General features: G+C 38.5%; 2 protein-coding genes across 5 annotated transcripts in view; one reads left to right on the forward strand and one right to left on the reverse strand.

Moving 5' to 3' along the window:
- The window catches only part of CENPP (centromere protein P), a 685,914-nt gene extending 682,689 nt beyond the window's left edge, over nt 1–3,225 (forward strand). The window contains exon 9 of the mRNA XM_029599391.1: nt 2,087–3,225. Within this exon, the coding sequence (XP_029455251.1) occupies nt 2,087–2,223 (137 nt within the window). The 3' untranslated portion in view covers nt 2,224–3,225. The remainder of the gene's footprint in view (nt 1–2,086) is intronic.
- A 1,741-nt stretch (nt 3,226–4,966) lies between these two features.
- IPPK (inositol-pentakisphosphate 2-kinase) overlaps nt 4,967–26,157 on the reverse strand; it is a 189,672-nt gene continuing 168,481 nt past the window's right edge. For all 4 annotated transcript variants that reach the window (XM_029599379.1, XM_029599381.1, XM_029599376.1 and 1 more), the window contains exons 11-14: nt 25,994–26,144; nt 12,889–12,991; nt 11,719–11,798; nt 4,967–8,439 (exon numbers count right to left, since the gene is read on the reverse strand). In XM_029599379.1, coding sequence (XP_029455239.1) covers nt 8,217–8,439; nt 11,719–11,798; nt 12,889–12,991; nt 25,994–26,144 — 557 coding nt within the window. In that variant the 3' untranslated portion in view covers nt 4,967–8,216. The remainder of the gene's footprint in view (nt 8,440–11,718; nt 11,799–12,888; nt 12,992–25,993; nt 26,145–26,157) is intronic.

The following is a 26,157-nucleotide window of genomic DNA, read 5'->3' on the forward strand; positions in this document are numbered from 1 at the left end:
ATACCCTCTTACATTATACCAGCTTTCATCCCCAAAAGCTACGTAATAATCTGCCTATAGGGCAGTTTCTACGGATACGGCGCATCTGCAGTACAAAAGTGGAGTTTGTCCGTCAAGCAGCTGTTCTCAAAACACGTTTGCTTGAACGCGGCTATCCAGCGAAATATATAAAGAAAGCTTATAAGAGGGCATATAATGCTGAGCGCCAATGGTTGCTCCTTGATAAGCCTGCAGAAAGTGAAGAGTCTAAGATAGTGTGCACTATTCCACATTCCAATCTATCACGCAGAATTTCTAAGTTGATACATCAACATTGGGCGGTCTTAAAAACTCATGACATTTTCAAAGAACCGCCGATTATAGCGTATAGCAGAGGAAAAAATGTGGGCGATTTAGTTACACACTCTTTCTTGTCTATAAGAAACACGAGGAGTGAGAATGAAAAACTAGGACATTGGTCGTGCAAACACTGTTCACTGTGTAGTCAGGCGATTGAGGGTGAAGTGTGGACAGATAAACATGGGAAAACGCATAAAGCACGCCAATATTCTTCTTGCGATACATCTAGTGTGATTTACATTATTGTTTGCCCCTGTAACTTGTACTATATAGGTCGGACAAAACGCCAAATACGCGTGCGTCTCATCGAACACCGTAGCTGCATAACCACAGGAAAAACGATGGCTCCCATTGTGGCCCATTGCCAAGAAAAACAACACAGCTTCCAACAGCTGAGATGGCGAGTTTTAGAAGTTGTCACTATACAAAAACGGGGCGGGGATCCTAATGTGGTGTTGAATTTGAAGGAACAACAATGGATTTTTTACATGCATACAGTTAATCCAACGGGTTTGAATAATATGATAGAGTGGTACTCATTGTAAGACCGAAGTGACGTGTTGCCCATGTCATATACGTAAGGGAGTTTAAAATGGAGGCGGGAAGTGGCTAGACCGGAAGAGAATGGTTGAAAAAACGCTGAGAGACACAATGGCGGAAAACTGAGTGAGTAGCTATGCATGTTTGACAGTGGAGGAATGAGTGATGTATTGAACTGGGCTTTAACAAACGTTTTTATGGCGCAGAATATTGCCCTTGAAGAAGGATGACCCCGTCCGAAACATTGTACAGTGTCGGGCACGGACACAAGAAAGCAATGTGGAGATGGATCACGTTGCTAAAATTCATCGGATGTCAAGATAAGGGGCTACAACATTGAAAACGGACAGGATTTATAAGCTAAGTGATTATATTTAATTGATGTTGCACAATTTATAAAATTTAAAATCGGAGAAATAATTTTTGAAACGCACGGAGCACTTTAATTTTCAAGCACAAAAATCTCAAAAAAATATGGACTGACCGATGATTAAAAATAAGGCAGAGTGAACAATGGTACAAGTTGCCGCACAATGATGCCTATTATGAAGGTCTTGTAAGGAGTTGGACGCCAAAAAGGTGGAATATTTGAGCAAGGGGGGTTTTTTGTACACATACACTACCAGCTATTGACCATATTGTTTGCTAAGGGAGATGACCATCACCGAACCCATTAACATAATAACTTCTACCGATGCTGCTCAACCAGCTTAAGCTTCCCAAGTTTGCTCAGTTAACCTATTCTCTCTGTCAGTGTGGATCAGTTGTGCTGTTCCTGTTAGCCTAGCTTTTAAATCCCTAAATTGTAACTTTTTTTTTTTTAAACGGTCATTTCTTTTTGGCTTAATTTTTTTTTTTGCTTGAAATATATGTAAATCCAATTTGTTTAAAAAGTTGTTATAAAAATGAAGAGTATAGTAGCCAATTTACTTTGAAGAATGTCTTCTATCATGGTATGTCCATTCAGACAGGTAAGCCTCTCAAAGCATCAGTTTCAACATTAAGCTGGGCATGTTGGCATAAGCCAAAATATCCAATTTAACCTGATCCTTAGGCTACTTTTCTATTGGTTGTCAGATTACGTGACATTTGTAAACTGCAACTATACAATGTAATTATAACCCAGTGAATTTGGTACAACCTAATCTATAGTTGCTATTATCCACCTGGACAATCATTTCAGAATCCTTATTTTTGTCTTCCACAGCTCTTAGACTGGACAAGAATAAAGTGAGAGAGAGGACCCCACTTTGTTTCCGCAATCTTCTGCGTGTGTTTGGGATTGAAACTGCCATTGCTAATGTCATAAAAGCATTTTGCATGGAAGAACAAGTCTGCTACTAGCAAGTAAAGATTCTGACCATTTATTTCAATTAGGATTCCCAAATAAGCATAGACCAGCATAGTATTGAATATGTTCATTATTTCTCCATTTACACACCATACTCATAAAACATGCAATCTGTACATTTAGTATGGCACCTTATATAGAAATTGTCATGACATAAAAATAAATAGCCATTTAAATACAAAATGCAAAACAAAAGTTACATGTATAGAGGGAACATCTTTATAAATGCAGTATATAGGTTTTGAATTCTTATGTACCAGAATTGATTTTGCCATTCTGTTTAAAATACATGTACAGTGTTTGCTCAAGGACATGTGCTATCAAATTCAAGTTTATAAGCATAAATGTTTAGTTTCACAGCTCCATAGTATATTGTGAACGGCTCAATGTAGGGTAATGTCAGTGAAGGCTGCAAGGGAAACCACTGCAATTTACACTTAGCATTCAAAGTACATTACATTTTAGGCCATAGAGCGAACATAATGACACTTCTATAACTGGTTTCCACCACAACATTGTGCAAATGGAAAGATTTTCAAAGTTTAGTGTATTGTACATCACTTGCCCCATTATACTTAAATACTATCTCTGTGGGTCAGGCATAAAGTCCAAGGGTCTGTATGTAATTTAGAGATACAGGTGAAATTCTGTACAGAGATGAGTTTTGTTGAGGTTTCTGAAACATCTTTGATCTTAGAACTGTGATGTAAGTTGGCAATAAGATCAGCTTAAAAAGTGTGCTGTTTTTCATGCAGCTTATATATCATTCAAGCAAGGATGCCTTTAGCCAAGAAATGCCACAACTGTATTTCTATAATGCAAACACTGACTAATACATGTGTGTTTTACCTTATTTATTACTTCACATTGTGTTGCCTTTTGATACACTTCAGCTAAATAGCCCTGAGCCACAGATCAGTTTCAAAAGCAATTGGAAAAGCAGAGGGTTTTTTAAAATGTGTAATGTTAGTAAATGTTTCAAAGCTAAAAAAATATTAAACTCAAATAAAAAGATCATTCCATGTACCATGCATCTTTCCCCACCTCCACTGGCATTCACTGATTAAATAAGCCCTTTCATCACCTATCTTTTGGAGTCTCTCTTTATTTCAATACAGTAACACAGCAGCATGTGAGGGTGCATAAGGACAACAGTAAATCTTCAACTGCACAGAAAGTGTATAGTCTTTAATACAAACCTTGCTAAGGATACTGTAAGTTCATAAGATGGGTTGCAAAGATCAAGCATTATAAATTTATCAGACATCTACCTCTAGAGCAACATCTTTTGTTATGTCAATGCACAGTGAGGAACCCCTACTAGAAAAAGCAGATTTAGCACTGGAAGACAGCATATTGCCCAATTTTTCATTGGCAAAAAGAGCAGTGTAGGATGAAGCTATTGGCTAAAGGTGGTGACAGCAGTGTTTTGTTTACATCCCCCACCCCCGTTCTGTACTGTTCTCTAGCCAACAGCAGGAGTAAGCAAGCAGCATACACTTGCTGCTGCTTCTTCCTCCTTGCAGTCTGAACCATGCAAGGCCAACAGGTCTCATGAGTCATCAGCAACATTATGTGCTTTTGAATGCTGAGGAGAGCCAGCTGAGGATACAGTAGGAGGTAAGGAATAGATCACTGGCAGACAGAAAAGACACCACCAAGATCTAGGTTGCCTTCTAAAGCTTTTGTAGGGAGCAGGGTTAGGCTAGTGCAAAAAGTCACTGTTGGTAGTGGCAGGGCCCTTGTCCTCCGTATGCTAGGAGGAAGTGAGAATAAGAGCAGTAGATGGAAGGAGAACTGTGAGAGGTTACCTTTCAATAATGTGCAAATGGTATAAACATTTTGTAAAAGCAGCAAAACAGCCTTGGCTGCTCCAGCTTGTACAATTGCAGATCAGCTTCCTCAATGTTAATGGAAACAGGAAGCTAATATGAGACAGACGGACATGTAGCTGCTATGGAGCAGCCTGTTAGGAGCAGTAAGCAGCACTCACACCCAGTGTAGGAGACCCAGGTTCAAGGCACAAATGGTTGGGTATACTACAACGGTGACAACATTTCTGGAAGGGTAACTGCTACTACTCCCTCAACCATAAAAGAGCTAGGCAGGAGGATGGTCTCCAGGAGACATCTCTTGGGAGCACCTAGGTTCCATATGCTGCCTACAGCTGCAGGTGAGAGGTTGGCCATCAAGGAAAAAAAGAACACAAAAAAAAAAAAAGAAGATGGGGTAGATCAAGCAGTGGGCAGGCTCTTTTCTTATATTTAATATCGTGACGGGGATGATAACCACAAGCAAAAAGCACAGGTATTTACTAAAAAAAAAAAAAAAAAAAAAAAGGACGCAAATGTAAATATTATAGACCTAGTAGGAAAAGTTTAAACACAGGACTTAGGTAGATTTTTAGCTCCCTTTCAAGTACCCAAATTAGGTGACCCACACTCTACAACACACAATACTCTTGCTTGAAAATTTCAAAATTCAAAAAAAAGTGCCAGATCGTTAATGGCTGTTAGTGTGTATTTATTAAACACTCTGCTAAATTACTGGCATGTAAAACTAACTCCAAAACATTAGCCTCCTAAAGGTGCTTAAAATGTATTTTAAAACATTTTCCTATTTTCCCCAAACCAAATCTATAGTAAGCTACTCTTTGCCAGAGATGCACAATTGAGAAAAATCTTAGTGAGCTGGCATTAGTGTAAATTTAGTGTCACAACTTCCAATCTAATTTTGGTTTTTGTTTTTTTTTTTTACCAAAGCTTGCTCAGCATAAAGGCTTTAGTCCTAACCATAACTAAGGAAATTTTATTTCAAAGATGTCCTCAGGGCTAGCTGCGCATTAGCCAGTATTTAGGTAGGTTAATACTTATAGCGATGTCTGCTGGATTTACATTCTATTTTAACCTGGCATAAGCAGATGCCAGGACAATATATTTTATATAGCAGGCAGGGAGTGAGGATTGTTTGTAATCTCCCTCTCACAATTTTACTTTGTTGTCTGGGAGACAAAGTAGTAGCTGTTAAGAAAAACAGGATCCTGCAAATGACTTGGGATGATTAAGCATAAAACAGTTCTGGCATGTTCAGATGAATGCAAACATTTACCCATACCTGGATCAGGATTTCTCACACCAGGATAAACCATTCCTATTCCCTGTACCATTTTTCCTATATCTTACTGTCTGCTACAATGAATATTTTCAATATAACTAACATCTGGAAATTTTAGTTCAGAAGACAACTATCCATTATGCAGTGGTACCATATCCAGAAAAATGTGTTTGTTTTTTTATAAGCATCTTTAATTGACCCCCTTTTCAAAATACATTGTATGAAGACAGTTTGTATAATGATCCACGGTAGCCTTTTCACATCTTTTAAAATATTTTTCATACAACTGTATGTGTTAACACACCCATTTTGGTGCAAGGGTCAGGATTTGCTATTTGTGCAATAGCATGTAAGCCCTTAGCCATGGGGATCTAGCCAAAATGGCACACATATCTTGGACAAGAAAGTTACAAAATACAGATCCAGTTCAGCTCAGAATAGGTATATCCCACCCTACTTCTCATAATTTTTTTTCTTTTTTTAATGAAAGTAGCATGTTAAGGCTCCCACCCAAAAATTAATAGTTTTACATATTAAATTTCTTTAGAACATTAACTCCAGCTGAAGTGGAGAAGTAGTTCCTGTTCAATAAGTTTAAATTACATCTCTTTATGTCTACAGTTGTTATTGTGTTACAATAGCAGCTTTAGTTAGGCTATGGGCTCCATCTTTTGCATCAGTTAAGGATTCGGAACTTGCTTGCATTCCTTGCTTACATTTGCAGCACCTTCAAAGCCAATGGTGATGTTTGCAAGCTGTTTTTATATTACCCCATATAGAAACTTAAAGCCAAATACAGTACATTTAAATAGTAGCTAGCATGAAGGTGAAGTCAAGGCCTAGGCTAAGTACTGCTAGCTTCCAAGTCTGTCATCTTTAGTAGTTTTGCTTCTGGTGAGTGGGTCAATACATTTCAAGAACAAGGCTTATTTTGAATTGTCACACTAGAGACAGACTTCACATTGGACCATAGCACACTATCCCCAGCCTCATTATTTTGCAGGCCTAACACCTGTGATAAGAAAAAGGGGCATGGTTAGACATTTTCTGGTTACCACATATCACAACTATTTTATCACAACACAATAAATTTAGTATATGCTGCATTATTTCAGTTCATACCTTGCATTATTGTCCAGACAGGTTTTATGAGAGAGAGCGCAAGAGCATGAGACTCAGTATTAGGCAAATAGGTCAGTTTACTTTTTATATCACTGTAGAAATTGAGTGTCATTTGGAGCACTGAGAGTTGAAAGAAAAGTAGGATTTGTACACCCATTTTTCACAGGCATTTACTATGCTGTTCGTACACATGATGGTGTACCTTAAGCTGCCCCCCCAAGCCTTCCCCACCCCTGACACCTCACCCCAAATGAAAAAGGTCCCCCAATTATAGTGATATAAATAGTAAACTGACCCATTTGCTCGAGACTGAGGCACTCTCTCGAACTCTCTCTCAAACCACAAAATGCGGAAAAGCATTTTCGATCCTATTGCAGGGACAACACGGCCAAAAAAGATGAAGATATTTCCAACAATAAAATACATTAGCCCTATCTCCTCCCATATGAATGACAAATACCTAATTTGCATATTAATGTGCATTTCATTAATCATCATGTGCGGTAAGGCCCTAACGCATCCGTTAAGCCATTATAGCAAAATAATGAATGACCCTGTATGTTAGCTAGTTTTCCCATTAGCCCTCAAATTGCTCACACCACAGGTGAAGGCTTTTTAGTAAGGGACTATAGAAAAATGAAACAAAATAGTCATATATTCTCCCAAGCATCTGTTTTGTGTTTTGTTTTGTTTTTTTTTAGGCAGTCTGAACTGTTTTGCAAGAGAAACAAACATTATTAATCACATTACTAGAAAGCTTGGAATAATCCTCTACATCACTGATAATGCCAAAAATGATTTCTAGTAAAAATCAAGGACTATTTATGAATAAAACCAAGAGAATCAATATCTCTATAATCCAAATAAAGCTCTCTAACAAGTAACTTTTTTTCTCTTTTACACAGATAACAAAATGCAAAGTTTTTCCATGGTTTTGTTAAAGATTTAACAAGAGAATAATCAGTGGTGGCACCTATTACACTAAATCAGAACTATAATGTCTTCAAAATATGCATGGTCAAACCAAACACAAACTTAGAAAGCAAAAAGTCACATGATAAAATACTTAACCAATTTCACTAGCTTCTAATAGTCTCACTTAAATTTGTTCAAATTCTTACATAAAGCTTTCAAGTTTCAAAATCATGCTTAATTCTGACAGTGAATTGCCCAGCATGAAAAATACATTTTAAAAAATGTCCTGTTTCAGAAGCAGTACGAGGGGGTGGGAGTTTAAATCAAATAATTTTTTACACTAGAGGCAGTTCCCTGGAAAGCTGTCCATTTCTTCTTCTGGTCACCACAATCCCAAAATAAATGAAAAATGTAGTGGAGAGGATAGAGTTTAGAAAAAGCCCCATTAAATGTGTATCAATACAGAGAAATGAATTCATTATGTTTGCAAAGGCAGGTCAGTAGCCACTATGACAAGTCTTCAGTGGACCATAGTTTCCACCGTCAAAGAATTAATTTAACTTGAGAGCATTTTATACTGTCTGTCACAGCTTTTTTGTAATGTGACCTTTAATGCATCTACAGTTAGTCTGTAATCTTGATGCCAATTTTAATGGCATAAATTGGTTCACAGAATGCTATTTCGGTCCTATGTTTTTGAAAAGCACACTGCCACCTCAATTTTTAAAACAAGGAACATTTGCAACTAAAATGTACTGTACACATCTGAAAATTTATTAACTACATGGCATTAACCCTTTTCATATCTGAGTACTGAAATGTAAGAATAAAATAGTTATACTTTATGAAAAACTAATGTACAGTCTTCATTTTCTTTGTAGAGATTTGTCTGATGGTCTTCCTTGGCCTGTATACTCTTCAAGTAATAGTTGACTATCTTGCTGTCTCGTTTGTATTGGTGTGGAATGTTTTCGTATGGTTTAAGGTCTAGGTCCAAGAGGGAAACCGAATACATAAATCTGGATTTGGATGTTGGAACCACAGATCTTTGTTCAGAACTGAAATACAAGCCATTATGATAAGTCATCAATAACCAATGCTCAACTTGCTGTGGAAAGGTATTATCAAAATTCAAATTTCAACACCATCTATTAAGAATGCAGTTGTTAGGGATGTGGCATTTGTTTGAAACAAAACAGGAAATGTCAACATTTCCTATTTTGTTTCATGACATTTCAAACTAAACAAAAGAAAAACCAACACAATTTTGTTGGTTTAATTACATTACATTTTGAAAATATAAAAAAAAAAGCCTTCTGGGAAGACTGGAGACTTCTGAGGCCTCCCATGGGTGACTTGAGGCCCATCAACCAGGACCTCCAATTCCCCCCCCCCCCCCCCACCCCCTTGGATTGAGAACCACATTTGCCTCTATTTTAACCCTGTCAGTGGGGTCCAGAGAGGTAGGAGGAATGTCAACTCACCTCCTGCCCCAAGGACATTCGGATAGTAATGGCGGTGAACAGCTGAGACCCATGATAGTGCAACATGAAAATGGTTCCTTCTCAAGGCCGGCCAGCACTATTTTCTTGCTCAAGGCAAGTTATAAATGTCTTGCATGTTATGTGAGTATACAGATGATATGATTATTATGTAACCTACTCTGATCAATAATTGGATGATACAGAATATAAATTTTATATAAATAAAAATAAATCTAATCAGGAACTGTAGTTATTTCTCTGCCCAAGAGGACTTACAATCAAAGTTGTATCTGAGGCAATGGAGGTGAAGTGTCTTGCCCAAGATCACAAGGAGTATCAGTAGGAGAAGCAGGATTTGAACCCTGGCTTCCTTGGTTCTCAGCCTGCTGCTCTAACCCCTGGGCTAAAAGAAACAGCCAGGCAAGTGGTTTCATCAGTTGCAGAACTAGTATCTGCTATTAATCATTAAAGCTGTCATGACCTATATCTCCGTCACCTTTGAAAACTGAGGAGAGATCTCTCATCATTCCTCTAGTTAAACAGTTAATGCCTCAAATCATTACTATGATTAGCTGTGATTTTTTTCTGTTCACCCTTGTTAATTTTCACTTCTTGGGGTACAGGGCGGGAATCTCCAATACCACAGCAACACCTTCTGTGCTCCCAACAAGAAGAGCCCCAGTCCTGCACTTATTCTATCCTCCTCCAACCCAGAAACAGGTGCTCCAGCCCCATGCTCATGGTCTGCTCTCGTGAGGTGGAGATCCGCTGCTCCCGCAATGATTCTCACTCTTTACTTGGGGTTCCCTGTCTCCTCATGCAGACTGGAATAGGAATCCCAGGCCCTACGCTGGCTCCAACACAACTGTCATCATTGGTTTTTACAGTGGCCAAAGACTTAACTTTGGTGGAGGTACTTTCAGTCCACGAGTTACGTTTTTCGCTTAAAAATATATTTCAACAGTACCACAGTTTGTACTCTTTCCAGATCCTTTAGGACAACAGTAAATGCCTTAAGTATCCACATGAACAGGCAAGACTTTTATTAGCATATAGATAAACAATATACTAAACTGAGTTAATTGTCCAAAAAGCCTTAAATTAGGCCTTTATTAGCAGAAAGCAACATGAGAACTTGCATCATAATCAGATAAAGACCAATTGGCCCATTAAGTCTCCCTAATTATTCTGGTGTGCACTGCTAAGAATGTATCCCAGTTGACAACTGAAGAAGTTTGTGAACTTGCTCCCTCTAAGAGAATTTTTTTGTGGCATCATCTTTGGTTCTCTAACATCCTAGGTAGATGGATTAAGCATGAGAACGTCTATGCACAACACCCAATGTTCGCCCTCACCCACATCTGAACACCACCAATCTGTAAGCAATACTCCCAGTTGATTTCTGGGGAGTTTTAACCTGTTGGTAACAACCTTATTACTTTACAACCTGCAATGATGCTAGTGGAGAGGATGTGAGTAACAGGAGGGCAATGTGGTATTGTCATGCAGGTTACCAACCTCTAAAATTTTATTTCATTTTATTTTATTTATTTTTTTACTATTATACATTCAACCCTCACTAGTTTGGGCACAGCTGGACTTAGAGGGCAATTTTGAATAGTTTCATAATGTGTGGGTATTTTTCTTCCCACACACGTGCCTTGTGGTCATTTTAAACACGTTGAAAATGACCACATGCATTTGCACCTATTTGCGCGGGTACCCAACTAGATATGGACATTTGAAAATGCAAATGTAGACATTGTTTACTCCCAGCTATAAAAGTATGCATGCTCTCTCAGTTGTTTTGAGGGACAGTTTTCACTCATTACAATCTATGCCAGTACATACCTCTTTACCCGGCAAGATTGTCCTCACTACACTGAGAATCACCCCTTTATATACAGACAGTTGCCAACACTAGACAGCAAGGGCCCATCATTTATGGCATTTTTAGACACGTCTTTTTTGGAGGGGTTTAACTATCAGTAAATTATGAATGTCAGTGTAGTGGGTCTCGTGTAAGTGTGAAGGCAGTGTCAATGTCGTTGAGAGAATATAGTAAGAGTTTGACAATTGTATTGCATACCCTCCTGTCACACAACAGTTATCACGAGGGGTGTGGTATGTTTGACAAGAGGCAGTATGTGCTGTTGTAATGTGTTAATGTCAGTAGAAAGGATGTGGTGTGTGTATATCCATGCTGGGGAAGCAGGTGTGGAGTGACAGGGTTAGTGTCAGTAGAAGTGCTGTAATAAGCATGGCAGAAGGAAAGAGTATGGTGTCTTACTAAAGGTGGGATGGATTCACAGCCAGGGTAGATGGAGAGGATGTAATTTGAGTATGACCGGGGGCGGGGCGTTCTCTCTTCAGTTTTATTTTATTTTTTTTTACTGGTGAGTGTGATGGGGGCGGGGTGTGGTGTTTGTAGGGTCTGTGCTAGTGTCAACAGAGTATGTCAATGAATGGAAATGAGGGGTCAGTGGATCTCCAGGTCAGCCAGCACCATTCTGCAGCAAGAAGGAACTGCTCCTGCCCCAGAGAGCCATAACCCATCATTGGATGGGTAGGCAAGGCTGAGGGAATCTTGTGGGAAGGAGGATAGCCAGGGGTTTTCGGCCAAGCCCCTTCATTGCTTGGTGGGGGTTGCCTCAGGGCTATAATCTGTTGCTTTGATCTGGGGGGTTGCTTGCTTTACAGCCACTGTAATCACTTAACATTGTATTTGCTAAGGCCTTGCCCTTTAGTAAAGATGACGTCAGTGAACTATCATGTTTAATGCACATTGGTAAATAGGCCCCTTGAAGATTACACACATAAGGGAAATTCCGACCAACTGTTAGATTTTCTCACCATTCATCCTGAAGACAAGGTGACAAAGCAATCATGATGGAGCAGTCTTTAGCTGTCATTGCTACTCTGTACTGATTAATCTACAAAGAAGAAAATAAGAATCAATGACATTGCTAAAATCCTTAGAATAATCACATTTCTGGACAAGATCAATTTGTCAACTAAGAAGCATGCGATAAGTAAAACATGCATTGCATTTTTTAAACCATATTTAAACAACTGATCAGAACTGGTCAATTTTCTCAGTGGAAAAGGGTAAACAGTGGAGTGCCTCAGGGATCTGTACTTGGACCGGTGCTTTTCAATATATATATATAAATGATCTGGAAAGGAATAAGACGAGTGAGGTTATCAAATTTGCAGATGATACAAAATTATTCAGAGTAGTTAAATCACAAGCAGACTGTGATACATTGCAAGAGGACCTTGCAAGACTGGAAGATTGGGCATCTAAATGGCAGATGAAATTTAATGTGGATAAGTGCAAGGTGTTGCATATAGGGAAAAGTAACCCATGCTGTAGTTACAAAATGTTAGGTTCCATATTAGGAGCTACCACCCAGGAAAAAGATCTAGGCATCATAGTGGATAATACTTTATATTCGTCAGCTCAGTGTGCTGCAGCAGTCAAAAAAGCAAACAAAATGTTAGGAATTATTAGGAAGGGAATGGTTAACAAAAAGGAAAATGTCATAATGCCTCTATATCACTCCATGGTGAGACCGCACCTTGAATACTGTGACAGCAATGACAGCTTTCCCTATGAGGAAAGGCTGAAGAGGTTAGGGCTGTTGAGCTTGGAGAAGAGACGGCTTGGGGGGGGGGGGGGGGGGGAGAGAGATGATAGAGGTCTTTAAGATCATTGCGAGGTCTTGAACGAGTAGATGTGAATCGGTTATTTATACTTTCGAAAAATCACTGCAGCATGATCCTATACACCTAATTTGATTGTCAGTAATTCTGATGTTGATGTGAATGTTGCTGTAAGAGTATAATCAACACTACAGTATTTGAATTCAGAGTATATAACTGCTTCTTATATAAATATATCTTGCTTTCAAAGGACTTGGTACAGTGCCTTATATTTATTGAAGGATTTTTTCCAATGTACTGGGTTTTACTACACTGTTTCAAAGTTTCACCTAGCCAATATATAGAAAAACAAGTTACCTTTGTAGTTGCATAGGCCACGGTCCCATCATCCTCTGTTGAAAGATCTTTTAATCTCTCATAAAATGTTTCATTATAGGGGCCATCTATCTCCAAAGTACATCTAGAAAATAGATTTTTATATCACCATATATTCTCTACAGATCCAGGACTCATTAATATTCAGAAATGTTACTACCAAGGATAGCAGGAAAAGCACAACAAATGAAATTTCACATTAGTAAGTGTTCTCCAGTAGCACTAGCTCATTGAAGTCACATGTGTCTTATATGTTGCTGGAAAAGCCTCGATCAACATTTTCCCATCCAGTCTTGGAGGCAAACCTAGCCACCCTGGTTTTCCAAACAGCCACAATCAATATACATAAAAGATTTGCAAACATTGAGTTTCCTATGAATGCACATCTCTCATGCATATTCATTATGGATATGCTAAGAAAACAGACCAGTTCGGTGTACCCACAGGACAAGGCTGGGAACTACTGGTCTGAAAGGGACCTATGTGACACTGGACCAACTATCACTCAGTTTAACAATTAGAAAAGCTAGAAGAGATAAACATCTCTCAAAGTGGGAGAAGGGAGTTACGATGCTACTGAATTAGAAAACTGGAGTTTTTTAGGTTGAAAAGTCAAACACTGTAGTACGTGAGCTTTCGAGACCTTGCAGGCCGCTTCTCTCCCACAGAGATTACAAAGAAATATACAGATTACTAGGGAATATTGTAGAATTGGAACAAATGGGCAGACCAAATGACCCTTTTTTGTCAGTATCTGTTATAATTCCAATAAGTTTGTCACATGGTTTCCAAAGGAAATTGAATTTTAGCACCAATTTGAGATACTGTATGCTTATTCACTCTCCTCTCAACACTTCCTGGGAAACAAATTAATATAACAGGAAGGAGTTAGCTTACCAAACTTGTATTTTCTGAAAACAATTCATTCACACCTTTCCTTAGCTTTATACACCCAAGAAAGCCTAAAACAGCTTCTCGCTTTGCCAGCATATAGACTGCAAGTGGATATGGAACCTGGGAAAAATGTGTTCTAGATTTGTATGCAAGGACTTTTTAACACTTGCAAACATTAAGCTAAGCATGCTTATTAATTATAGAGGCTGAGTAACTTCATTTTTAACTGGACATACTTGACATTGTTAACTTCTCCAAACTTCTTTTGATGGTCAGTGCTATGTACAACAGGAAGAGGTTCCAAACTAAATAAAAATAGGACATTTTGTCTTCCCCTCAATTATCATTCATTAACTTTCACACCATCTTCATCCATGGTTTAATACAGTACTCAACATAAGACAAAGACTTCCCCCTCCTCCCCCAGTCAAGAGTTGAGCCCAATTGGCCGATGTCAGGCTATTTGGACTTTCTGCCCAGCTAAGAAGTCTGGAAAAACACAAAGAAAATAAAATTATAAAAATAAAATAAATATTCATTCTTGTGGTTGAATACAACAAAGTATATAGCAACTGATAATCACAGTTGGAATCTGGGAGGGACAGTGCAGGCCGAGTTAATGGAATGGTATGTGATGACAGAACAACATTCCTATTCCATTTCAGTCAGCCTGCACCAAAAGGTTCACAAAAGCAGTACCTTAGGAGTCTGGGTTGTTCATAGCTTGAAGAACACTTATTCCACATTTGACATCCACAGATGACTAGCTATCACACTAGGCATAATACGCAGTTGTGTGTATTCACATGGAGTTTCTTTCTGTGCCATGCAGTCCACCAGTCAAGGTTTAAGCCGCACTGGGGGACCTGAGTGGTGCCACTGGACCACAAGGGCAATGGTGCACCTTAGTGCCAGGCCTAAACAGAGTGGCAACAATGCACCTGAGCAGTGCAGATGGCAGGAAGCCAGCCAACGGGAAAGATGGGGGCTTGTCAAGAAGGTGGGATGAACATTAGAGATGCAGACTGACCTGAGCAGAAGCTCCACTAGCCACAGAGATAGCGGCATAGGGGAGGAAGAGAGCAGAAAGGATGGCAGGGTAACCAGGCTCCATCAGATGAAGATGTACAAGAGTTGCTGGTAGACATGGTGGGGTTACTGAGGTGTTGTAGAGGAAATGATGGGAGAGGAAAGGAGGTAAAGTAAGGTGGAGGAGTGGAGATTGGATTTACACCCCTCCATCTAAGTTTCCTATCATTTAATGATCAGCTTTCCTATTAATCTATTCTATGTTTAATGAAGGTATGTATAAATCTCCCAGCTACAACTTTGCAGTTCTCTTCTGCAAAGGACGCAGCTACCTATCTGGTAGAATGAGACTTCATAAACAAAACAGGCTTATTTCATCTTTTATAAGCCACCAGAACAAAATGCATCTGTTCTTTGGGATCTGCCACATAATGGCCAGACAGGTCAATGTATCTACACAACAGGATGCTGGGGGGTGGGATGTCTCATCATAGTATAAAGTTGTACAAAACTCTAAGAGAGAGAGTGCATATGAGTGAATGAATGCGTGACACTGTGTATATATGAGCCTCTGACAGTAACAGTGTGTTTCAATACTTTCTTCCCCATTTTTTTTTAATAGGTTTCTCCTCTCAGAAATGAAATTCCTTCTCTTTGAACCAAGTAAGGTAAGGGTTAGCAATACAATTTCTCTTGATCAATATGAAAGCAGAATTATTTTGGAGAAAACGTGATGGAAAGATGTGTAAAAAAAACCGCACTGAAAAAGCTGTGTAAATGGAGACATTGAATGCAAAGCTAACTCGCTAACTTTTGGTTGCACATGCAGCAACCAAAAAAATAACTTTGTATTCAAAATAAAACTAGTATAACTCAATGGTTAAAAACAGGATGCATCAAAGACTTCAAAACCTGATTTATATTTTGTGTAGAATATGGGATAGAAATTTAAGTCTCACTAATTTAGCAGCCATCTCTTTGTTGACATCATAGACACAGTCTCTATTACTGCAATGATGGCAACATGCACACTTAACATACTTGCATGGGTCCCATCTCCAGGCCTTATAAAAGAAACTCTAAAATGGTCTTCACAGAGAATGATGTAATCTCTCTCTCTCTACACCATTTTGTAAATCTTTTCTATATAGCATTTTAATGGTAGACTTTTCTAGCAACTAGTAAATCTGTTATAACTATTGAATAGCTTCTGCTCTTTAACATCTCCTTCAGTTTTGAGGCCACCAAGCTCAGAAATGTTAAAACTGAATACAGTACCTAAGTGGACTTTGAAAGTGTCTGGAAGAAGAGAAAGAAATCTCCATTGTCAAACCAATTTCTCGAACAGATTTAGAAACCAGGGTTGACATGGCCGGTATGGAGCTATGAGAATTACTATTGGTAGGTGGGTTCTGATCTTTTATGTCACCAAGAGGGATAAGATGTATGCTAGATCTTGACTCCATTTTCACACCAGTAAATCTGTTGATAAAGCTTGTCTTTCTTATGCCTATTGTAATAATTCTCTATCTTTACTATGTTTACAGACATATCGTCTTTGAAAATACATGACTTAAGTTCCCATTCTCCTGTTCTAAAGTTGAAGTTGCCAAACCATTCTGCTTGAATGTTCTGTTTTCCCATTATCTATATCACTGAGATATTTAATAAATGTTATTTTACCCTGAGAAAAAAGGTGCTGTTTTTCTTTCATCACTGCTAAAACTCTGCACCCCTTTGTTTGCTGAGATAAGACAGTTAATACATTGTCTGACTCTTCTGACATGACAATCATGGAATCCTGAAATATTGCAAAGAATTTGCAATATTCTAGTAAATCCTCAGTCCATAACAAAGAAATTCCCAATAATTACAGACCTATTATACGACATTAAACCAAATTTCATCGCTATCACTGAAACGTGGTTAAAAAAATCCGACATTATCATTAAAAATCAAATAGCACACAGAAACTATGATGTATTCTCAATTCCAAGGATAAATAAACATGGAGGCAGCATAGCACTAATTATTGAAAAACAATTTTGTAAACTGATCCCAACACCCCACCCCCCCCAAACCATGAAATTGCACTATTTGAGATGGAACACACAAATATGCATTATATACTGCCCACCCAGCTTACTTGACCTAAACTTATCCCCTTTAATAGAATATTTAACAATAAACCTAAACACATCAAAACCTACAGTCATAATGGGAGATTTTAACCTTCACATGGACATGTTTCCACTATCAAATACATGCCAGACACTAAACGATACGATGGAAGCACTGGGATTCACCTTAATTACAGATAAACCCACACACAAAACTGGCCACTCCCTTGACCTGACATACATTAATCATAGCTTCATTGAACACACGAATACTAGCTATAGTCAAATTCCATGGTCAGATCACTTCCTAATCCAATCCGACATGAAATTCATAAAACCGAAAAAAAAATACAGAAAAATGAGCCCTTAGAATTTAAATATCGTCCCCCATTTAACAATGACATACTAAAAAAGGAACTAGAAGAAACTTTGATAAACTTCAATCACAAAAACTGTATAGACGCAACAGAATGGATAATGAAAACAAGTAAATTGGCAGACGACAAGAATACAAATCCATGAACCAAAACAGAAAAACCTTTGGTTTAATGAAAAAATAAAGGAAATTAAACAAAATCTGAGAAAAAAAGAAAAAAGGTGGAAAAAAGACAAATCAGCAGAAAATCTAACCAAATTTAGGAAACAACTAGCCTTTTATAAAAAAAAGAATTTTTGAGGCAAAAAAACCCCCAGTTCTTTAGTTCAAAAATTGAAAAATTCTCAAACAACCCACAAACACTATTCAACATAGTTAAAAATCTGACTAATGATAAAACAGACATGCCCCAAACCCCACAAGAGAACAAATGCAACGACCTAGCACACTATTTCTCTGACAAAATCACAAACCTTAAAGCAAAAATTCCGATCCTAACAAAACAGGAAATCAAGAGGCAAAAAAGAGATGTGACAATTCTCCACATTTGACGAGGTATCACAAACCGAAGTTTGAATGCATGATAAAAAAAACTGAATCCTGCACCACATAAAATAGACACCATTCCTACCACAAATATAAAAAAAACTAGCAGAAATATCCTCATACACATTAGCCAAAATAATTAACCTATCACTCAATGAAGGAGTCATGCCAGACTCACTTAAAAATGCAATAATAAAACCAATCTTGAAAAAGAAAAACAGTGACCCAACTGTTTTAAGTAACTATAGACCTGTTCCTAACTTGCCTATGATCGCAAAATTAATAGAAAAAGCAGTACAAAAGCAACTAGCCGAACATCTAGACAACAACATACTCTTCCCATCACAACATGGCTTCAGGAAACACTATAGCACTGAAACATTACTAATCTCTCTAACAGATAACGTACTTCATGGATTTGACAGTGGAAAACACTACATCATGATACTGCTAGATCTGTCAGCAGCATTTGACACGGTAAACCATGACATACTATTGAAAAGACTGGAAGAAATTGGATTACAAAATAAAACAATTGAATGGTTTACATCCTATCAGAACAATAGATCTTATCAGGTACAGATAAACACAATATCAGACAAAATCAAACTAAAGACAGGCGTCTCCCAGGGTTCAGCACTCTCAGCGACGCTTTTTAACATTTACATGCTCCCCCTCTGCCACCTGCTAGCGGGGCTAGGTACCATACACTACATATATGCTGACGACATTCAATTAAATTGTACCAGTTGAAGAAACAATTGAAAAAACACTGAATTTTGCAGTGTTATACCTAGACATAATAAAACAACTATTAAACCAAATGGAACTAGTAATCAACATCGAAAAAACAGAATTTATACATCTTGAACGAAAAAACATTGAAAGAATTCAAAATCCCATCCAACTTAAAAATAGCAAATCAGTTGAGCTAACTGATAAAGCTAGAAACCTAGGAGTAATTATAGACACAGAACTGAGCCTTAAACAACACATATCAATAAAAGCAAGAGAAGGCTACGCCAAACTTATGGTCCTTAGAAGACTAAAACCCTTATTAAATCAGGAACACTTTCGTACAATACTACAAACATTAATATTTGCCAGCACGGACTACTGTAACACACTTTTCCTAGGATTGCCATATACTACTATCAGACCACTGCAAATACTACAGAACTCGGCTGCCAGAATACTTACTGGTAAAGGCAGAAGAGATCATATCACCCAGACACTTGCAGATTTACACTGGCTCCCAATAGAACAAAGAGTACAATTTAAAACACTATGCACAGTGCATAAACTAATAAATGACGAACATGCTGGCTGGCTAAACACCGCACTACGATTATATATCCCTCAAAGAAGTCTCAGATCGGCCAATAGAGCTCTACTAACCATACTCTCTCAAAGTGACTATTCTCACCCACGTGTAAATTGTGCTCTTTTAGTAAATTAGATCTTAGGATGGGGCTAGAAAATGTTTGTCCCCAATTTATGATTCAACTTATGATTGCAGAGTTGTAATTACTGTTTCTGCGATTGTGCTCTTTTTAGAATGTCATCTAAAGCAGAAGACACATTTTTTTGTTTTGTTTTTTTTAGTGTACCTATTAGAGGATTGAGAACTTTGGTTAGCACTCCAGAAGCCAAGATGACTTGGAATGGCATGGTTCAGTACTGATATTGATATAGTATGGTACATTTGAGGATCTTTTGTATAGGTGATATAAATATGGTAACTATGATTTGTTTATTTTATTTAAAATACTTGTCTTGTACTTATAGCAAGCCAGATGTGCTAAGAGGCTCACATTCAAAACAAACACTATGTTAACAAAACATGAAAACCATAATCTACAAGTGACAATGCATTAAAAACATCTCAAGAATCCTCAGCCTTACAGAAAATGAACTAGACCTAAGAAAAAATTTATGAAATAACAAGGTCAAAACCTCAGATGGAAGGGTGTTCCATATTACAGTGCCAGTCACAGATATTACAACACTTAATAGAAGGAATAGATAAATGCCTGTCAGTTCAACACAACTCTGTAAGGGGAGTATAAGATGATAATAAGGTACTAAAGTACAGATGATCAGACAAAGAACCTTGCGCTTTATCCTTTGCTCAACAGACAAGCAATGTAGAGATTCTACTCCCTTGGCGACTTATCCAGAACAAAGATAGGGAGCAGCATTTTGAAGTAGCTACAATGCCCCGATCCAATACTTCAGTAGCCCCACATATAATACACTGCAATTTACAGAAGATAGAACAAAGGCCTGTACAACAGCACAAAAATCTCTAGCTAAAATGTATTTTAATTGCCGCAGTAATCCCAATTTGTAGAAGCCGGCCTTTAACAGCTGCTATCTGTTAAGTTAGGGACAAGTGAAAATCGATCCAGACTCCCAAGTCTCTAACAGCAGAAAATAACAACCATATTCCATCAATGGTCAGGTAGAGGTTGGCAACTCACCCAAACTGCCTCTGTTTCAGTAAGATTAAGACTTAACTGACTGCATTTCATCCAGGCCTTAATTGTATACATACATTGAGCAAATTATTCCATATCAGCTTTTAAACAGGCTCAAACTGGAAAAAATAGTTTGCTATCATCCACATATATCTAGAAGGATAACCCAAGGCTTTCCAAGACCTGACAGAGAGGCTGTAGATGAACACTAAAAAGAGTGGAGAAAAGAGCAGATCCCCATGGGGCACCAGTATCCATGTGACCCCAGGTTGATTGAGACTTACTGGATCTGACTTGCTGCTACATGTCAAGAAGAAATGAGCCAAACCATCACAAGACTGTTCCACCAACACCAAGATCTGACAATCTGTTTAGAAGGTTCACATGACTAACAGTATCAAGACAAACTGTTGGAGGATCAGAATAATCCACCCCGAACAGTTTCTTTTAAAAGACAGTCAAATAAGGAGACCAGAACTGTTTCTGTACTTTGACCTTTCATAAAACTACACTGGCGAGGACTCAAATTTTCATGGTCATCCAGAAATTCAATGAACAAGACTAGTACTGCCTTTTCAGGGACTTTTTTGATGAAACACAGACAGGAGATGGGCCTTTAACTAGAAAAACTGTCAAATAGAAGAGCCCCCCTTCTTAACAACTGGGTGTACAATAACATGCTTCAGGTTATCCGGCATTATCCCTTCTTGCAAAGAGAAGTTTACAAATTTACTCAAGATCTCCACAAAAAAACAACCAAAACAATTCTTAAGACCATATAAAATGTAAAACAGGTAGTCATCTAGCAGAAAGCTGGAGGACTTTACCTTCTTCATAATCTCAATGATCTCCACTTTGGAGAAAGGTTGAAACCCCTCCAAAACTACAGAAACCCAGATTCTGCATGGAGTCAACTTGGGTCTTGAGTACGCTAACAAGATCCAGCACTTTATTTTTATTTTTTTGTGGGAATAAACTGTGAATCCTTGACAATCTACAGTCTCTTGTTGAATAAGGATCCTAGGAAATCTGAGTAAACCAGTAATGTGAAATAACTCAAATGGCCTTTTCTGAAAGTAACTGCATATGTATCTGCTCCACAAGTTTTGCCCTGTAACTGGTCCTTGCCTGTATCAGGTCAGCTTTATGCTGATCACCTGGGGATTTGGGCCATCACCTTTCAGCCTAGTGCATGAGCAGTTTTTTCATAACCAGTTCCATGTTAAAAATCAGGCTACTTGCAAATATACCATGTGACTAAGTTCCTTTAACAATTTTTTAATTATTTTATATTGGATAATTTTATTGTATTTTTTATTCCTATTTAATGTGTTTATTTTTTAATTCTTACTTTGTAAACTGCGGCGATAGAAATTAGTTTTCTGTGCAATGGTATAAAAAACTGTACAAATAAAATAAAATAAGGGCCACAGCTGAGGTAGTGTATAATTTAAATTGGGCTAAGCCCTCTGCCATTCTTTAGTAAATAGGAAGGGGGTCAACCTCAACCCTACACTGCCTTTTCACCAAATAGGTATCCCTACTAAACCCTCCCTCCATACTAGGGCAAAACTTAAAAATGCATAAATAATGATCTGACCAAAATACAGGTTTCAACATATAGGGCTGAGATTAAGCTTGTATTTACCATGCTCTCAGGAATTAAAAACAGATCTAAAATATGGCCTGCACAAGGGGCAGGGACATATCTATGCCATACTCACTGAGGGAAGTGTTGATAAAAAAAAAAAAAAAAGACCTGGGCCATTGTATTGGATGGATAAGCTACATGGATGTTAAAAATCCCCAATTAATAAAACTTGATCATTAAACTATGCATAGCGATGTAAGAAAATCCAAAACAGGTATTATTCCACCCTCAGCAGGCCGGGGGGGGGGGGGGGGGACTGAAAATTAACCCAATAACCTAGTCCCCAATTTTAGCAGTAATATTCTCATCTCACAATCATGCCCAACTTTGTGGACATTTGTTTAACATCCCAAGGATTAGGATAGATTATAATACTGATCCCCTTTCTTCCAATCTTGGCTTCATGAAGGTAAGGGTAGCCAACAGGACAAAGTTGGTTTAGGAGCAAATTATCAATAGCAGTTTTGGACTACAACAGGTCTAAACACAGAATCAGAATTAGGGCTATGATTATCTTCTTCATATTACTGGATTCAAACTTTACCAAAATACAGTCTAAGGAATTCAGCAGATAAACTAGGCAGAAACATCCCTCTTATAACCATACCTTTTCAAGAGGAATAACCCATAGTACCCAAAGCCACAGACAACAGGTATATTACCCCCTGACCCCTCATCAAAATCTCTCTCCAACATTATGGAAGAAGGTCAATATTCCCAAACCCACCAAGCAAACTTACTCAAGTATACAAAAACTGCAAACCACCATGCAAAACAAAGGCAGCCTAAAGAATAGGCCAAGCAACAGAACAAAGCCCTTTGCCATGATCTTTCACAGACAGCCTGCCATTTTGGCTAATCACCAAAATGGCTCCACAAGCCCAAAATGACAACACAGTTGAGTGGCAAGCTCCATCAGCAGCCGTGATCTCAGAAGGGAAGCAGCACTGGGGGATCAGGCTCCCAGATCAGTTCAACTATTGCAGAGTATCCTTTGTAATGGATGTCATTCAGGAACTGGAGGCAGACCCCATCAGGCCACCCCCTTTAACAGTCCTGCAGTCAATGATAGCAGGCCTAAAACTCCTAGGTCAGACTGGCAGTACTGTGATATCTTCCATGGCAGAAGTCAGTTGGATACTACATATTTGTGATAGCTTCCTCAAAGCGACAGCAACCTGTTCTTTCACCACTGTTATACATACATGCCCTGTCCTTCCCCTATGCATCCGATTATGTGCACAAAGGGGAACTCCCTCAGGCGCAGGCCTGCCTGAAATGCAATCCCTTTCCAGTAGATGTAGACTAGGGGAGGAATTATTGGACATTCTCCTCTGATGAACACTGGAGCAGCTAAAGCCCTGTCTGTGGAGAAGGGAAACAGGAGAAAATACACTGGGCAAAGCAGGTAACAACAAGCAGTGTCTCACTGTTCTGAAAGGCAGTCACAATTACATCATGATTTACAGAATGTACCTGCAACATGGGTCCCAGAGCGAAGAGTTTGAAAAATGCCCCCTTAACTCAAACCCTTCTGAAGAGATGTATCCAATAATTTATAGAACTGAAATCTCTTCTACAGAACTATTGTTTTTCTGCAATACTAGTGTCTACACTGGTAGCTTTAGACCATTTATTAACTTGCTGGGTTTTTTTTCTAAATGGACTAAAGTCATTACCTGGGGTTTTTCTCAGGCTATTTTCTTTGTTTTTGAAATTCTGCAAGGGAGAAAGACATATGCATAGAGACCAAAGCACAAGTGAACAGGAAGTTTATTAGTCTACTTTCACCGGTCACTTGTGCTTGCGTTAACGCACGGAAGTCTCAAACCTTGGTAGGGAGACTCCTTGGTCCCATGTTCCCGCAACTTGTACATAACCCTTGGTGCAGACAGAGGGTATGAAATGGAATAATTACTAATGGCATGTACATGGCATCTAAGAGATCCTGGAATCATGATTAAATATATACAGAATAGTTCTTTTTGCTGCTAGAATGTGCTTTTAACAACCAATGCTCCCTTATAAGTTAAACTACTTATTAAATGGTGTGTGAAACAGTAGGAAAAACCTGGATAGAAATATTAGTTTTGCATATCTGGGGAATAAGACTTCTCTGTGTATGCAAGCTGCTCTCAGGAGCTCTAATGCAACAGGGCTGGGGTGGCCAGTCTTCAACTGCCACAAATAGCTCTAGTTTTCAGGCTATCCACAATGAATATGCATGAGAGCTTTGCCTGCACTGCTTTCATTGTATGCAAATCTTGCTTGTGCGTATCCTGAAAAATCAAGTCTATTTCTGGCTCTTGAGGACCAGAGTTGGCCAATGCAAGCTATAATACACAGTTGTGCACACTTATTTGTGCATACAACTTTACTACCAATTTAACAAAAGCTTAGCACACAAATACACGGGCCAATACAGTACTCGCCATTGGACGCGCGTTTTTGACGCGCTAGCATTACCCCTTATTCAGTAAAGGGCCGAAAACGCGCCTACCCAAAAGGTAGGTGCTAATTTCTTTGGGCACCGGGAAAGTGCACAAAAAAGCAGTAAAATTGAGCGTCGGCTGTCAAACCCGCTGACAGCCACCGCTCCTTTTACCTGTTTTTACCTCCAGGCCTCATTTGAATAGAGAATCGCGTGCACAGGAGAGTGGCCTGTTTGCCCGCTCTCCCGTGGACTTTACTGTATTGGCCCAACAGTGCATACAAATGATTAAAAAAATGTGCACACAAATTAGCACTCCTCCATGCAAACCCCATGTTAATCAAGGCATTAGCTATTACTCCCCAATGCAGAGGAGCTTTATAGGCTTAACTGTTTTCTTAATGCTGGAAATTTAACTTTACTCCACTTCTGACTAGAAGTTAAACATTTCTGGGGCTAGTGTAAATCTATGGAATTTGGGTTACGGGCATCTTGTACTTGATATTTAAGTGCAGAGAACAAGATTCGAGCACATAAAACATGTTTTCTGCACGCTAAGCATATTTTTGTGCACACTTTAATACATTTTTTTATTTTTTATTTTAATTCTCTATATATTAGCATACTATTAATTTACTTTATCAGAGTTAACATTAAACGTCAAGTAAAACAAAATGTCTGCTGAAGTTCAGTACAGATTTTTTCTCCCTTTGGTCTTATAGCATAACTGCAGCTGGAGATTTGCTGCCCTCCTGTGGTTAACTTTTAGACTACAGGATAAGTGAGATGGGTTATTTGAATTTTCTGATGCACCTCTTTTGTTCAATTTTATCTTTAAATATCTATTACTCTTTCCACAACATTCAAGCAGTTAACACATGCATCACTGTAAAGTTCTTCAGTTTTAACTGAATTGGAATGCAGCCTACTGCTGCAATTAAAAACACAAGGAGCTTCACAGCATCTGCATTTTAACAGTTCAGGACACAGCAGGAAGTTGTGAATATATGGTAGTACCAACGTACCTGAATGCTGAGAAAAACTAGAAAAAATATTTTGCACAATTGTTTCCTTCTGGTGTATCACATCCATTTAATAAGCTGCAATTTCTGTAATGTTTAGCACAAATAGTCCACTGGAATATTCTGGGAAAGGTACTGGTTAAGAAGACAAAATCAAATTCTAGCTCCTTTGGCATACTGATGCTGAAGTCACCTTGCTTTGGCAATTGTACACGACTTCCAATTAGAGAATTCCTAGACTGAATTATTTTCTTTTTCTCATAAAGGACACAGGGTCCTCCTTTGGGTTAAAAAAGATGTAAAAACAACATCCTAAGAAAACTGAAACATCAGAAGCAGATATTGGGCCAGTGCAGAATTCAAATTACAAAAGATGATTGGCAGCATGCCTCTTTAAATACTAATAGCTTTAAACAAGAATCCCAGCTAATACAAGACTGATGATGAAATTGGGAGGGAAAAAAAATGAATGAGGGGAAAAGCAGATTTCCATTCTGAACAAACAGGGCATGCTCAGAATTCAATAGCTGACTCTCACCTCTCTTCAGGAAATTCCTCTAGGTACTGCTCGACCCGGTCATATAAAGAAGAAATGCCTTCGATATCCAGCATGTCAAGCAGCTGAGCCTGAAGAAGCTTGTAAAGGATGCAGCCCTTGGGTAGTCCAGAACTTTCCATTTTATGATTGCCTGGGGGGGGGGG

Source organism: Rhinatrema bivittatum, chromosome 4 (assembly GCF_901001135.1).
Source record: "Rhinatrema bivittatum chromosome 4, aRhiBiv1.1, whole genome shotgun sequence".
Classification (NCBI taxonomy): Eukaryota; Metazoa; Chordata; class Amphibia; order Gymnophiona; family Rhinatrematidae; genus Rhinatrema; species Rhinatrema bivittatum.